Source organism: Branchiostoma floridae, chromosome 1, assembly GCF_000003815.2.
Source record: "Branchiostoma floridae strain S238N-H82 chromosome 1, Bfl_VNyyK, whole genome shotgun sequence".
Lineage (NCBI taxonomy): Eukaryota > Metazoa > Chordata > Leptocardii > Amphioxiformes > Branchiostomatidae > Branchiostoma > Branchiostoma floridae.
This window is the reverse complement of record NC_049979.1, coordinates 8806194-8821008: the sequence shown is the minus strand read 5'-3', so window position 1 is coordinate 8821008 and position 14815 is coordinate 8806194. Positions and strand designations below refer to the sequence as shown.

Sequence of the window (14815 nt, the reverse complement as noted above, 5' to 3'; positions counted from 1 at the left end):
ATATGTTATTACTCATACAAGGATTTAGAAACAATGTTCTTATATCTTAAATCTAAATAAAAGCAATAAAAACAATTGAATATTTTTGGTTGACTTGATACTTTATTTCCCAGATTGCTATTGTCATCGTTACATCACTCTTGTTGAAAAGCGACAATAACACGTTCCTGGCGTAGGTAAATAGAACAGTAACATATCCTGACACAAGTAAAACATACTAACAGACTTTACTCAGGGATGACGCACAACAGATTTGATAAGATATAAAGGATTGACGCAGGTGTTATTTTCCTGTGTGGATATTGTTGGACATTCGCCCAACATGATATCGGTATCTTTCTAGACTTATTTTCCACTGTTTGTCCATTTCATCAATAGGTGATTTACAATCACTCACACCGGGCCACGGTCCATTCCATAATTCCACATCCTCTTACACAAAAACCAACATCACCTGCTGAATTCCCACGCACTTTGTACGTACTCATAACATGATATCGATCCTGTGAAGTCTGTCAGATTTGGGCTACTCGAAAGCGACATCTACCCGATTACCTTAGAACTGCTCCCTATGATATCTGCGGATTGTACCCATATTCACGGTCCACCAAAGCAAGAATAAATACGCCAAATTTGCATAAATTCTACACCTATATTTACAACGACAATTGAGTAGAATAGTGCCATTTCCATTTAGATTACTATGAAGTATCAACCTTATTGATTTCAGACGACTGTACCAACCACACAAACTTGAGGAAAGCAAAACCACTAATCTATGGTCTTTATAGCTTTACTCCAAGATGTTGACGATGTCTACCCCATCGTTGTTGATGTAGATCTCCACCTTGTCGTTCCACTTGAGAGTACGCAGGACCTGTGAGAAGGGCGTGCCGGACCTCCTCCCGCACGACTCCGTGTAGTCGTCCTCGTAGATCCCCTTCAGCCTTCTCTTCCCCATCTCTGGACCGATGTCCTGGTCTTCAAGGTACTCCAAGAAGTCCAGGCCTTCAGCAAGCATTGGGTTGTCAGCGCTGTCATCCTAGGGGTCCAGGAATACATGGGATATATTCAAGAAAACTACTAGTATATGGATGGTGTACTTACGTAACTGATCAACTGTGGAACTAACTGTATAAAGAAACAAAAAGAATAGCAGATTCCCGGAATATTGGAAATTCTTACCTCGGTATCAGATTCCGTGTCAGATTGATCTTGTTGCTGTAAAACATAATAAAAAAATGATAGTTTAAATAAATTTGTTCACTAACTACATTGTCATGTCACCACCATATGGATGTCTTTACCACACTAATCGAAACTGGCTTCAATCCAATGTAATGTACAAGTGTTTGCGAGAAGTACCCTGCATACGCCAATGCAATGTGATAGAATACTACATACATGCTGCATGCAACGGAAAACCGATACATATAAAGTCGCATGCTGCCGTCCTTAAACTACCGTGAAAGATATCTAAAAGTGAAATAATCCCTAAAACTGACCTGCAGGATCGGATAGCAAGACCCGATCTGTCCGTTCAGTTTATAAGTGGCGATTGTGACTCTCTCTCCCCCGAGGACGACCTCGGTCTTCGCTCCGTCCCCAGCCAGGAAACAGACGGTGTACAAGGCCAACTCAAACTCCGGGCTCGTGCCGACGAAGAAACTGTCCCTGGTCTTGCTCTTGCCCTTCCAGTCGAAGTCAATGGTGAGGATGATGCGGTCGTCGCAGTCGCAGCACTGAGATGGGGACATGCACGAACCATATAGACATATCATACTTGCAGCGTAGATATAAACTAGTAGCTTAATCGTATCTAAAACAGAATAAGCTTAGAGGACAGTATGATAACTCACCCTGCAGCCCTTGTGTCGGATGTTTCCCTGGCGCTCCTCGCTGTAGAGACGGAGCCAGTTGTGGAAACCGATCACGTGACCACAGCGGGTCTCTCCCACAAAGGTGTGCTCAAATGCCGAGGATGAACTGTTGATGAAAGTTGTACTTTTAATAATGGTGCATCAATCTTACTTGTGTCTGTGGCAGTGACAGTTGGTACTACAAATAACCTTTCAGTGTAAGGAAAAAGCAAAACAAGTAAAACATCAAGTGACACATCAAGTTTCCAAAATCATATCCAGTTGCTTGAGTAACTGCAGTTTGGCGGCCACGATTGGTCCTACTACCTACTAGTACATCACATGCACAGACACTTACCGCTGGGCCCTGTCGTTGTGAGTCCTGGTGTAGGGTGTGAACCACATCTTGTATAACACGTCCTTGAACCCCTTTTTACTTTCAGGCACACATCCTGGAAAAAGTAAATGATGGAATAGAAAACAGATGGATGATATTTGCCGGAAAGTTGAGGATCGTTGAGCTCTGTTGGTAAGTAGCATATTGACGTGACCTTGATCCAAAAAGGATGACGAGTTGTAACATCTCGGCTGAACCTACGGCCATTTCTATAATGACTGACTGACGGCTCATGTCCATCCGTCCAAGCTTAGGTGATAAGTCATACCTAAATTACAGGAAGTCTCAGTTGTTTCGGATCAAAGGACTAAATTTTCATGAATCTGATGACCTTACCTTCATCAGCCAAGAAGGAATGTGCCTCCTGCATCACCTCGGTCTCCAGGCAACGGTTCAGGAACGCCCTGGCCTCGTTCTGTTCCTTCTGTGTCACATGCTCTGGTTGGTTGACGTCAGCTGTATAGTTGTCCAGCAACCTCAGAAAGGCTACACACACAGTAAAATGCATGGATATTTCTGTCGACATTGACCAGCATTGGATATGTTCATTTTCATGGGCAAGGGTTAGGTTTGGTTTTATCAAAATCTCCATTTATGTGTTAAAGTGATACATCACCATAAAGTTTCCTGGAGTCCATACAGTCTGTTGTATGTTTCACACGTACGTGTACATGTATACAGTAACGTTACAACAAGCTAACGTCCACAATTAGACGGCATATTTTCCATGAAACCTACAGGATTATTTTGGAGAGACGTCACCACCAGACTTTTCTCGGAGCCAGTGTTTCGATTGTGCTTACCTTCATAAGTTGGGATACTTTCCAACTTGCGTTGTTTCACAAAGGGGAACAGTTTGTCACCCTACATCAAAATTATAAAACAGAATTACGCAATAGTGCAAGGTACATGTTTCCAAGGACTGCAAAGACAATGAAAAAAATGCAAAGAAACGATGCCACATGAATACATGGTAATAAATCTTCAATCCTTTATACAATTAAAAAGTTATAGAGTTCAAATCAAATTGAAGCCAATGAGGCTGTATTTAAAGATATAATTGACAAGAAATAAATTTCTCTTCGGGTAAAAGCCATACGTACGCATAGGTTTACGTCATAGTCAACCCCTCTCTCCAGGCGGGTATGGTCGAGAGCCCACAGCGTGGAGTAGATGTCAGACATTTTATCTGTAAAGTGTGAAAACCGTAACGTTGGTACTGTAGTCATACATGGCCATGGTTTCACAGGTTTGGCTATCCAAAAGTCACATGCGTTTACTAAAACATCTCCGTGACGCTGCGTAGATTATGTTATTTACAGGTCTGTCAAACGCCCCCAAATATGCGCCGTCACGGGTCCACGTGTGCGTACCGTCAGCGTGACGGTGCAATCCTTTCTCGGTGTATTCAAGAGGCGTTATGATTGCTAGTAAAGTAAGGGTCGTGAATCAAATACTGTAAATGCATTTAAGTTCGCGGGGATTTAATTTCGCGGTAGCGGGAAAAAGGACTTTTCGCGGTGGATTTAAGTTCGCGGTAACACCATAGACTGCAGTCTAATACCATAATAGAGAAGTATTCGCGGTGGTTTTAAGTTCGCGGTGAAGTGGTCACCGCGAAAACCGCGAACATTGATCCATCGCGAACATTTCTGCATTTACTGTGATAGCGTTCTGCATGCAGCCACACGATTTATGTAGTGAAAGAATGCCAATTAGCTGAGTTTTAATTTGATTGCAACATACCGAAGGCTGGTGGTGGTTATTACTGACGATACTGTTGGTAATTGCACACCCACATGACTGTCAGTCGTAGTAGATATTGAATATTTTTAGTTCAATATTGTGTCACATATCCCTACGTTACAGTTACTCTGTTTCTGCAGTAAATACTGATACTTTGAATAGCCTTGTAACGTTAGCCACTTTGTATTTGAAGCCTTGAATCTAACGTAGCCTTTGGCTTCACTGAATAATGACAGTGAACTAAGAGAACTGTAAACTGACACCAGAACAAAGTCTATTACCTTGCAAGACGTACCGCTCTTCCTCAGGTGCTGAATATAACCGATCTCAGTCCGGACTGAATACAAACTGCGCCAGAACGAAACTGTGGAAATGCCCCGGTGTCATCCACGCTAAATATACGCTGCGCCACGTCAAAAGTTGGGGAATACCCTGACGTCATTGTCACATTGAACAATCAACACTGAAAACAGGTGGCTGGATGACCTCATCGAGGTCAAAGGTTAAGAAAATAGCTTTTAAGACATTGGTTGCGAATAATGTAGACACTCTGCCCTGAAAGTAGATTGTGACTGTGAACAATACAACGCAACATTTTCTATATCTCCGCTCTCCATTGCATTTAGCTTGGTTTGACTACCGGAAGCTTTAGAAACACTGCCGACAGGTGTATGACCTTTACCCTTGTAATTAAGGCCGACCCGGGTTCAGTTTCGTTGTTGCGCAATCTTTATTGCGCAACAAAGATTATTTTCAGCCGCTGACAACTGATAGTGGATGCTTTCTGAAACCTTTGACCGTTTACAAAGCTTGCCAGTTACTTGAGTGACGTTTGTACTGTGTAATCGGTGTTTAACCTTCTTCGACGTATTGCGAGTAGAGGCAATCTGCTCACTATTGTCTGCAACCCTTGGTTACAACGACTTACGCGAAAAACGTCAACCACAGGAACAAGAGTAGCTATTACTACGTAATCACCATAGCATTCATAGCAAAACGGTGAAATTAAGGCGTCTCTTGTCCAGATATGCCGGCGCCTACGTAGGCTGCACACCAACAAAGCGCTCGTGTTTACAGTAACCCTGTGCTTGCTATGGTATCTGATATCTGGAAAATCTCTGTATGGCGGCCCAGACACCTTATTTATATGAAGAAGGGATCCACTTAGCGCCAGGGGCGCGAGCGCTCCAAAATTAGGCACTGCATCTGCCGAGGTTACACACGATACAGGGGACCGGCCGCTGATGGCCGGCACACAGCTCGGTTTCAGGATTGCGATCGTGCAACGGATTGTTGTGCTCGTGAAGAAGACCATTGTTTCCACTGGTATCAAGTTCAACAGCTAATCTCTCCATGGCGGCTGAGCTCCTTTACCAGGGAACTTTCTGTTTATTTGGTTAGGTCTAGGCTTTTATTTTATTCTATTTGAACAACATCAAGAAAGTAACAGGTAATAAAGTCAAATAAAGCTACAATTTTCTGGCATTACTTAGAAAGTTACGAAATGAATTGGATTATTGCAACGATCATAACTAGTCTACATGATAACATGTATTATGATACATAGCACGGACTATCATGTTTAGCCTCCAACTGCACTAGTCCCTTACATTGCTATATGAAAGTTTCCATTTTCCAACTCTTAAGCTGATAACGACTTCTCTGGTTTCACTGACAAATGAGGCTGTCAACCACAATATTGTACAGCACTGTTGTGTCGCATCGATGTCATCACGGCTGTACATTCCCCGGCAGCCACACCGAGACGTCGGACCGACTTGTACGGGACAGCCAGCCTGGTCAAGCCGAGCTGGAAACCGGGAGATGACGGGGAAGGGCGAACATTGGTTACACCGAGCGTTCTGTAACTTCCCGTCTTCAGGTGCTCTCTATGTCATGGCAGTTAGGTTCAACCATTTCGTCGGCTGCATGCAGTCCATTCATCCATTGATGTGCTAAGGACTCATCCAGCTGGGCTCGTTCATTAATGATGCGCAAGCCATCAATTTGTCCGAGTCCATGGCTACACCCCTTAACGGTTACATGGTCGGTCCCTGGCCTCGGGTCGTTCAGGGACCGGTCCTATCGCTTTTAATACCCCTGAGCAACAACAGCTTCGCGTCGCGCTGATTTACGCACAGCCATGGCAAGCAACTGCACGGGCGACCTGCTGTACTCACGGGAGGCACTTGCAGGTGTGTGGGACTTACATGTTTGTTATCCGTCATTTTTCTTTTCCAGTGTGTCCAATGTGGATTTTGAGAACGAAGCCAACTAACATACGCTGTCAGGACCGCTTGGCACAGTTTGATACCATATCCGTGCACTACTACATATACATGTACACTACAACTACCTTTTCACATGTTATCATATGACGTTTGTGTTTAGATAGATGCATCACTACTTTCCCAACTTTCCATATGATAAAGAACAGAAAGAACGTTCTGATAACATAACCGTTTGGGAATCCCTGGCTCTCCATCGGACGGCACCCTGCGTGGAAGCTTAAATTTGGTATCTGTGTACATTTAGCCCATTTTATGGGTCCCCCTGTTATAGAGATGTCCTTCACGTCACGACTGGGACCTGTTTGACTGAGGAAGTGCAGTGATTTATTTTATTAACCTTGAAGAGGTTACTGCAAGCACACAAGCGGGTGCCAAGTCGGTTGCATTACATAACTTTACATATATACACTGATATGATGCGGTATGTTGTCGACGTGTATATGATCTCATAAGCAGTCGTTGTAATCGTCCCACACAGAAGTAAAATGGGTCACCCCTGAACGATAGAAACAGCTGATTCGCCACGACAAGGTCATGTACAGACCTACACCGCGCTCTATCAATGTCTGACCCTGCAGTGACTTATAAACAGTTTTGCCGCGGTCACATTTAAAAACCGGAGCCCGGTCGGGCAGCTTTCGGGAACGAAGAGAATTAAATAAAGGGCGTCAAACCGTTCAAAAACTAGTCGTGATCATAATTCGCGTATATTTCTTTGATAAACACCCGGCCAGGCCCGATTTGAAAACGTGACCGTGGCATAACGCGCAGTTGTGTTTTACTTCATCAAGCTGGCAGCAAAGTCAGACAATCAGTTCACCAGTCGCTAAGTCGAACTTGAAGGGTTTTGTCGAATGTTTTCTGCATCACAAGTAACCCCTTTATCATCAGTGCTCATCGAACAAACCAAAGTGTTTAAAGAAGTCACAGTTACAGGCCACAACTTTGCATATTCACGGACTAATAAAAAGTCAAAATCAAATTCACAGAACCCACAATTATAACAAAAAGTTGGGCTCGTTGCCTTCTTCTGTTTCCAAGTCAGAAGTCAAACCCAGCCTGTCTGCACACAGCCTCTTTCTTCAATAATGTTTATCACGCACTGTTCATTGTCGCATGTATGACCCCTATGTTTCTAGCATGCAATAAGCCTCCGTGCTAGCCTGGGTACCATCCGGAGAGTAGTTCGCTCCCATGTGTTCCCTTCTACAAGGAAGCAACTGCATATAGTGTATAATAAATGTATAATAAACATCGGACCAACTACTATCCGGATGATACCTAGGCTACCTCCGTGCATGAACTTACAAATAAAGTTTCCATACATTATTGCAGAGGTGGGTACGATCGAGCTGGTGCTGTACGGCACAGCGGGAGGCTTCACGCTCATCGTACTCCTCCTGTTCCTGGAGGAGACCGTCTTCCTCTGGCGACGGTACAGCAGCGCCCCCAGGCGGACCAAAATCCTGCTCATCCTCTCCATCTATCCTGTAAGCCAATGCAAATTCCTCTGTACTCATCTGCATAGTAATATAAACTAAAACAACTGCATGGTACAATGAAACCAAGTCACAATATCAACGCTCATAGGCGGGCCAACAATCTACTCATTCTCTCCATCTATCCTGTAAGTCAAACATGTTAAAGACATTCCCCTGCACAATAAGACAAACTATAACAATTTAACAGTCCATTTTATACTAAGACCAATTTGCAAGTCACAATATCAGCACTTCTAGCTAGGTGGACCAACAATCTGCTCATCCTCTACATCTATTCTGAAAGCCAGTGAGAATCGGAAAGATATAATATACAGCCTTTCATATATAAGATTCACTTGTCCATTTAGGAATATTAATAAAACAACAGTGTGATGAAGCTGTGTGGTGTCCTCTCATAAAATCAAGACCATAACTTGATGGCAATTGCACTGAGTTTTTACCGGAAGCCTAATTGCAAATAACAGCAAAACAGTGAATGAAGATTGAAGAACAATATAACATATGAATATTCGTATTTAAATTCTAACTCTAAAACTTAATGACAGATTCATCTATTTTCTCACTAGGTGGTAGCTGTGACGTGTATGACGACGTTGTTGGCTCCCAGGACCACCCTTATCAACGAGTTTGCCCTCAACATGTGAGTTCAGTGGTGGTCAAATGCTTTAGGCCCCAGTTATGTGTAACGCCATAAATCTTTGTCCGCGTGTATGCTTGTCACGTGTATGTAGGTTTCATATTTTAGTAATATTGTCTACCCTTCCCCGTGCAGCGCTCTGGCAGTGGGTGTATACCAGCTGCCCTTGCTGGTCACAGACTACATGGGCGGCGCTGCAAGGATGGTGAAGACGCTGTCAGCCATCCCGGTGGCACTCAACATGCCGCCTTGCTGCTGCTGCGTCTGTATCCCCAGGAAAACTCTCACACGGTCAGGTTTGACTCTGGACATGTATAGGTGTATATCTGGTCTACTCGAAACACTGACAAGCCCCGCTGTTGAAAAATGTTCTCGAGCAGCCTTAGTAACACTTCTCCTGTTCGGTCATTTAGTCCCAAGTCACTCATTCTGCTCGACTCATCATTCATAATACTTCTTATTTATAAAGGAACCATGTTCTTTGCCTGTCTATGTACATGTACCTCGTAACATTGAAGAGGTCTTCGGGTCGTATTACGTGGTTACCATTGAGAAACAGAAGTAAACACACGCCACTAGCCACTTGCTAGTAAAAGTACCTCATAACAGAAGATCGTAAAGCGCCTTGTTGGCGAATCCTTAATTTCAGACGGCTCCTGAGGAAAATGAAGCTGCTCGTCCTCCAGGGCGTTTTTGTCCGGCCGCTCTTCACGTACATCTCCGCTGTCATGTACACTGACGACAGGCACACCCCAGGCACGGTGGGACAATTTCTTCCTCAGCAGAACGCTAGAAAAAGATTGCTGGTTCCGTTCTTATTCTTATTGGGCGTGAATGTATAATTATAACTGTCTGCAAACATGACAACAAGCTAATGCTATGACCCGGTCTGGGCTGTTCGTAGAAACCAAAGATAGAAGTTTATATCATGGAATATGCAAAAATAATGCACATGAATTATACTTCTTTGACGTTTTCTTTTTATCTTTTATATATCATATTTTCTTTCCCGCAAACTGCCCGGCCCGGTGCCGGTTTGGAAATGAACCCCCGGCTTGTCTACCATTCTCCTTCAAACAGCTGCATCATTGCACTACTTAGACAATCTCCACATCGTTTGATGTTGAATGGCCTAATTGGTTAGGACACAACAGATGATATTACTACAGTATTAGTTATGATAATGGCTGTTTCTTGCCTGAGTAAGGTACGTGTTGAAACATCTACACGTACATGGCGATGTTCTCCTTCTCCAGGCGTCCTCCCCCATCTTCGTCCTGTGCGCGGTGGCCCTGGTCCTGTCCTTCCTGTGCGCCCTGAGCGGGCTGGTGTTCTTCGTACGGGCAGCGGATCCGTACATGCCACAGGTACGGCACTGGTCGAAATACATTTTGGATCCTAGATCACTCTTAAGTGTGACTTGAAACATTCTTACCTTTGCAGTTATGCTGTCATGGTACTATCATTCAGACCTCCAGTTCTTTAAGGTAGTACTGTCGGGTGGCTGCGTCAAAAATGAAAATAAAAATCAACGAGAAATAGACAAACTGCCAGATACGGTAGTGAAATTCGATCGAATTTGACGAAGTATCATCTTGACGTATAATGATGCCGATGTCGTCAAAATAATTGAAATGTCTCTTGAACCGCTCAGGTCTTATAACGTTTTCAAAAGCGCGAGAACATCAGAGGCCAGCTAGCATAGATAAATTGCGTCTCCTGTCAATTTCTCTCATCTACATCATGACGATATTGAAATAACCACTATTGACCAAAGTCATTCTCCTAAGCAGAGTCGAACCCCCGTTCCAGAACTCTAAGGCACAGGTTCTACTCTGAGTATGAGGATGACCAACCTGCAGAGTTACGGCATTTTGTAAACCTATAACAAATCTTCCGGGAATGTATGTGTGTCCCAGGCTATGCTGAAGGGTAAGTTAGTGTGTGTGCTCCTGCCCCTGGTGCTGGTGACGGTTCAGAAGAACATCATCGTGGCTCTGTCCTCCGCCGGGATAGCCGTCTGTACACCACCCTTCACTTCCGTTTCACGAGGAAACGGTATGTGAAATGACTTTCTGCAGTAGTATTAGAGTCAGTCCTAGTTTGAGGGTCAGTTTTATATTTGCATGTAGTAGAAATGCAATGTCTGCATCATTTCTGTGTTTTGTTTGCTCTCATCTCAATCCGTTGACGAGACAAATTGAATTTCAAATTCCTTGAAGTATGATAACTGCAAAATAGAATGCATTCCAAGTGTTCGTTTTCGTCCCTCTGTTCATAGCATTGCATGATATAAACAAATGTGCTGTTTCACTTTTATTGACTCAGATCTTTTCGTGTCGTGTGAAAAATACAAATCTTCGAACCTTCCATTTTCAGTACTGTACGCCTACGTCCTGATAGTGGAGATGTTCCTGTTGAGTTTCCTGGCCCGTGCCTTGTACCGCCGCCCCGACCTGCCCTTCCCTCCGCCCGCCGTGACGGAAGACAAGGCGGTGCAGTGCACCCCTCCCGAGCCGCGCAGGTTACGGGCCGCCAAGTCCCTCCCGGTGGTGACGGAGGAGATCGAGCCTCTGGCGGAGAACCTGATCTTTTATATGATGATGTAGAGTTGACAGTTGTAGGGCTGAATTCCTGTGTAAGTGGCTAGGCAAAGTGACCAGATTACCGGAAAAGCTGCACTCATCAGCTGGGACCTTAAGACTTTTATCAAATTCCTTGGAAAAATATTAGAAATGGCCCAAAGTTATCTGTCGACTTGGCCGGCCGTAGATGGGTTATGTCACGTTCTCGATACGATTTACAGCGTTTTTGTTTTGTCTTTCGTAAAAGAACAAAAACTGATGCGCCCGCGGATCAAGTTATCCGTACGATCAAGTCAGTGTGGCCTGACATGAAGTATAACTTTCGACAGAACTGAAGCGAAGCGATTTTACTAACTCACGTATTGTAAACGTTAACAGTTTATGAAGACAAGAATGAACCAATATAGATGTACTTGTGTAAATGAAGAATTTGGCTGTTTCAGTGCCCTTGCGTCTAAATTAGCGTCTAAATTAGCGTATACTATAATCATGAAATGCCAGGCAAGCCATTCGATTTCTCTGTATGCGTCGTTGTTTGTAAGTGGCTTGTGCTATTTCAAGCCAGGTCTGAACTGTACTATATCTGATGCATATGATATACATGTAATATGATGTCCAACTATACATAATGGTTCAGAATGATTACGGTTAGATGCGGAACTAAGAGTGATTACTACAATCTACTAGAGACCCCGCTTACTCCTCTATTTGTTCCATTTCTACGATTTAACAGCGATCCGGAGTCTGGTCAGGTAGAGACTAGGTAGTGTCTGACTCAGTTCAAACTTGACGCTCTATCAATTATTCAAAGCTGCTCTCACCAGCTATTGGTTGATACTACTAAATTCAAATGAAGTCTAGTTACCTAGTAACAAGCATAGTATGGTCCAAACAAAACACGTCATCTATTCTATATATTCCAGGCTGTACAGACGAGCTTTTCCGCGAGATGATTTCTCTGCCCTTTGAAATTTTCTCAGTGAAAACAAGTAATACTTTCAACTTTGACACATTGGTGGTATCTGAACCTCAGGGTATGGCTAACCACCATTTGTATTGGTGTAACACGTCACCTTCGCGCTGGATACATTGCAGAACCGTTGGATTTGACCTATCTTGGCCTAATTAGATATCCACTCCCGTGGTCACAAGAGGGCATCTCAAAACCCTTTGGTAAGTACAAGGTGCCGTCACTGGTAATGGAATATGTATCCTTGTTTGGAAGAAGCTTTTCCCAGACTCTGAGTACTGCTACTGCGCCACGCAGACATGCTGTCAGAGCACATAGTTTCGAACAAAAGAAACGAGCCGACCTAATCAGGGCCCTTGTGTTCACAATGTCAGAAGATATACGCCTATGATAGATACAAATCTATTCAATCCGCAAATTGAGTCTTGGCAGCAATGTTTTCATTGTGCTGTAGGGGCCAACAGGAACACTCACACTTTTTCGAATTTCCTAAAAAAAATGGCTCTTCTTTATTGGATATATGCTTTATACAAGACGAATCTTCTTTTGTGTTGCGAACGTGTGGGCCGTCCCCAATGTCAGTTCTATTAACACAAGTAGAAAGAGGAAGTGGTGAAATCCCCTTCACCTTGAATCGAGCGAGAGTTTTGGAGGGCGGCTGTACTGTTGACGTTAGTTCTCATTTTGTGTGCCACGGTTTCTGTCTCTTTTTATTTTATACGAAAGGGGCCTTAATGGCAGCGTAGCATGGCTATGAATTATAGCCTGTGTACACAGACTATCACTGCCAAGGGCCTGATCAATTCAATTAGTAGCAGAAGAAAGTTTACTTAGTAAGACTAGGCTACAATTAAATAGATAATTGGTGGTTCAAGTTGAAGCAGTTTAAGTAGGCATTGCGCCGAGCTTACCAAAGACAGCAACTGGTCGAAAGGAGTGTCCGAGAAAAATGTAAACATTAGTTTGCATTTTTCTGTTCTTGATATCATTTTGTCAGGCACTTAAAGAAAGAACTCTGACATAGTAAAGAGAACTTTATTGCGCGACAATTGTACATGGTGCAATGTATGGCAACAGCTATTACACAAAATACAAAATAGAAGTATAGCATAAAACTTAACATCCTAGTTTACATAACCTTAAGGGCTAACATAATTCTTTGATATAGTGTTATAATGGAGTAGGCTAATCATTAGTTTCTTCTGATAGCAAAGCAGTCCTTGACATATTTGCCTTTTTCTACATTATGGGAGTTGTGATATCTAAAGGTATATACAAATCTGTTTGTAGTGCTGCAGTTTTACATTACTCAAAGTGAAGTACTAGAACTTAAGACAAACTATCAAAACTCTTCAGTAGCCATCCTACCCGAAACAGCCCTCGCGCTGTAACAATAACGTTGAAAACTTACGTACTGTACCTAGAAAACTGATAGTGTACACCTTGGACATTAGATTTGAAGAGACATGGAACAAGAGAATTTATATTTCAATTATCTGCATTCCACAACAATTTGTGAATGACCATCATTTTTTCAGCTGAAATGACCCCGAAAACCGAAACGCGTTTTGTCATCATTCTGCTGCTGCTGTTGCTGCTGATGGGGCCTTCTGAAGGGGTCCGGCGTCGGCGTCGGAGAAGGCGGACCCCTCCCGTCAACTGTGTCTGGGGCCCGTGGGGCAGCTGGGGCGGCTGTTCTGCCCCCTGCGGGAACTCTGGCACCAGGACCCGGACCAGGTGGGTCGCCCAACTCCCTCTGCACGGCGGGATTGGCTGCGCAGGGCCAAGCTCACAGACGGAGCCGTGCAACCGGTTCTGCTTTAATGGCGGCACTCCTTTTGCCTCTCACTGTGCGTGCGCAGGTGACTTCTGGAACACCTGCTGTGACTCAGGTAAGGGTGGCTGTTACTTATCTGAGAGCACTGATAGCGATAAAAATCTATGAAAGAACCTAGAATCTGTAACATAATCCATAGATAATTCATAAATGATTCATAAACAATATATACATAAAATAGGATCAAGGCTGAGCCTAAAAAGTAATACTTGTCAACTGGAAACAATTTTGCACAAAGCAGTGTGTTATAAAAGTGTAAAAAAGGACGCTCTCAGTTCAAGTGCGTTGTTCAAAGAAATCCAAGTCCCAGCCTTTGATCAGAACTGATTCTTTGTGATGATAAATTAACATGTAATGAGCTCATTCTAACTTAATATGACGGAAGGGGGTTCACAACGGAGAATGGCCGCTTTCATTTGAAGCGTTTACTATTGGTTAACGATTAAATATTTGTAAATATTTAGATTTAGTCACGGTTTCATCCGAGACGTTTTCCATACCGTCAATATGGCAATTTTTTATCAGTGGAAAATTGTGAAATATTGGGAGTTCAATCATTGCAGTGTTACTTAAAACCGATTGTATCGTCTTGAATGTGTGTGTGACACACGGTCAGCTGAAGAATGTAAAACATTTCTGGTGTTGTCCTAGCCTGTACCCCCATCAGCCACTGCGCCAGCCTGAGCTGTAGTCACGGCAGTAACCAGCAGTGCGGGCGGTGTGACGGGGATTACGGCGTCAGGGGACAGGCGTACGATAACCTGGGGACAAGATGCAGACGTAAGCATGCACGCGCACGCGCGTGATTTATGGCAACAACTTAATTGTCAAGTTCTACATCTCCCGGATTAATCAAAGTAGATTAAACAGAATAAATGAATGTATAGCTTTGGGATGCATTCATGTAATCTCCAAGCAGATTCTGCGGTAGTTTAAGACAGTAACATAAGCTGGGGAAGGAGTTTAGCTGGCAGAGGAGTTTATTCTTCGC

General features: G+C 43.5%; 3 protein-coding genes across 7 annotated transcripts in view; 2 read left to right on the top strand and 1 right to left on the bottom strand.

Moving 5' to 3' along the window:
* Positions 1 to 104: 104 nt before the first annotated feature.
* Positions 105 to 4436, bottom strand: LOC118417303 (poly(U)-specific endoribonuclease-B-like). Of its 2 annotated transcripts, XM_035822825.1 has the most exons (9): positions 4284 to 4436; positions 3360 to 3445; positions 3060 to 3120; positions 2593 to 2742; positions 2218 to 2311; positions 1860 to 1986; positions 1506 to 1742; positions 1186 to 1221; positions 106 to 1042 (listed from the first exon to the last, which is right to left on the bottom strand). In XM_035822825.1, the coding sequence occupies exons 2-9, from the start codon at positions 3438 to 3440 to the stop codon at positions 794 to 796; spliced, it is 1035 nt and encodes a 344-aa protein (XP_035678718.1). In that variant the 5' UTR covers positions 3441 to 3445; positions 4284 to 4436; the 3' UTR covers positions 106 to 793. The 2 variants fall into 2 exon arrangements, with proteins under 2 accessions (XP_035678726.1, XP_035678718.1); XM_035822833.1 differs by lacking the exons at positions 3060 to 3120; positions 4284 to 4436 and having other exon boundaries at positions 105 to 1042.
* Positions 4437 to 5741: 1305 nt separating this feature from the next.
* Positions 5742 to 11439, top strand: LOC118408005 (organic solute transporter subunit alpha-like). 2 transcript variants are annotated; one of them, XM_035808647.1, is made up of 8 exons: positions 5742 to 5884; positions 7629 to 7783; positions 8362 to 8435; positions 8568 to 8723; positions 9082 to 9193; positions 9689 to 9799; positions 10352 to 10490; positions 10812 to 11439. In XM_035808647.1, exons 1-8 carry the CDS (start codon positions 5827 to 5829, stop codon positions 11039 to 11041), a joined length of 1035 nt encoding a protein of 344 aa, XP_035664540.1. In that variant the 5' UTR covers positions 5742 to 5826; the 3' UTR covers positions 11042 to 11439. The 2 variants fall into 2 exon arrangements, with proteins under 2 accessions (XP_035664540.1, XP_035664611.1); XM_035808718.1 differs by lacking the exon at positions 5742 to 5884 and adding an exon at positions 5992 to 6197.
* A 155-nt stretch (positions 11440 to 11594) lies between these two features.
* Positions 11595 to 14815, top strand: part of LOC118407632 — a 6655-nt gene continuing 3434 nt past the window's right edge. Inside the window, exons 1-3 of one of the 3 annotated variants that reach the window (XM_035808248.1) lie at positions 11595 to 12190; positions 13526 to 13879; positions 14476 to 14604. In XM_035808248.1, coding sequence (XP_035664141.1) covers positions 13531 to 13879; positions 14476 to 14604 — 478 coding nt within the window. In that variant the 5' untranslated portion in view covers positions 11595 to 12190; positions 13526 to 13530. Of the gene's footprint in view, positions 12191 to 13234; positions 13880 to 14475; positions 14605 to 14815 lie in introns of those variants that run through there. The other 2 variants (XM_035808318.1, XM_035808179.1) reach the window with 2 other exon arrangements.

Bases quoted from the DNA above. Each gene is read 5' to 3' on its own strand.
- LOC118417303 (XM_035822825.1), bottom strand. From the start codon at position 3,440: ATGTCTGACATCTACTCCACGCTGTGGGCTCTCGACCATACCCGCCTG. The intron at 2,312-2,592 runs GTAAGGTCATCA...TACTTTTTCCAG, and splicing joins TTCCTTCTTGGCTGATGAAG to GATGTGTGCCTGAAAGTAAA. The intron at 1,222-1,505 runs GTCAGTTTTAGG...TATGTTTTACAG, and splicing joins CTTGCTATCCGATCCTGCAG to CAACAAGATCAATCTGACAC.
- LOC118408005 (XM_035808647.1), top strand. From the start codon at position 5,827: ATGACGGGGAAGGGCGAACATTGGTTACACCGAGCGTTCTGTAACTTC. The intron at 5,885-7,628 runs GTGCTCTCTATG...ACATTATTGCAG, and splicing joins CTGTAACTTCCCGTCTTCAG to AGGTGGGTACGATCGAGCTG. The intron at 10,491-10,811 runs GTATGTGAAATG...TTCCATTTTCAG, and splicing joins TTCCGTTTCACGAGGAAACG to TACTGTACGCCTACGTCCTG.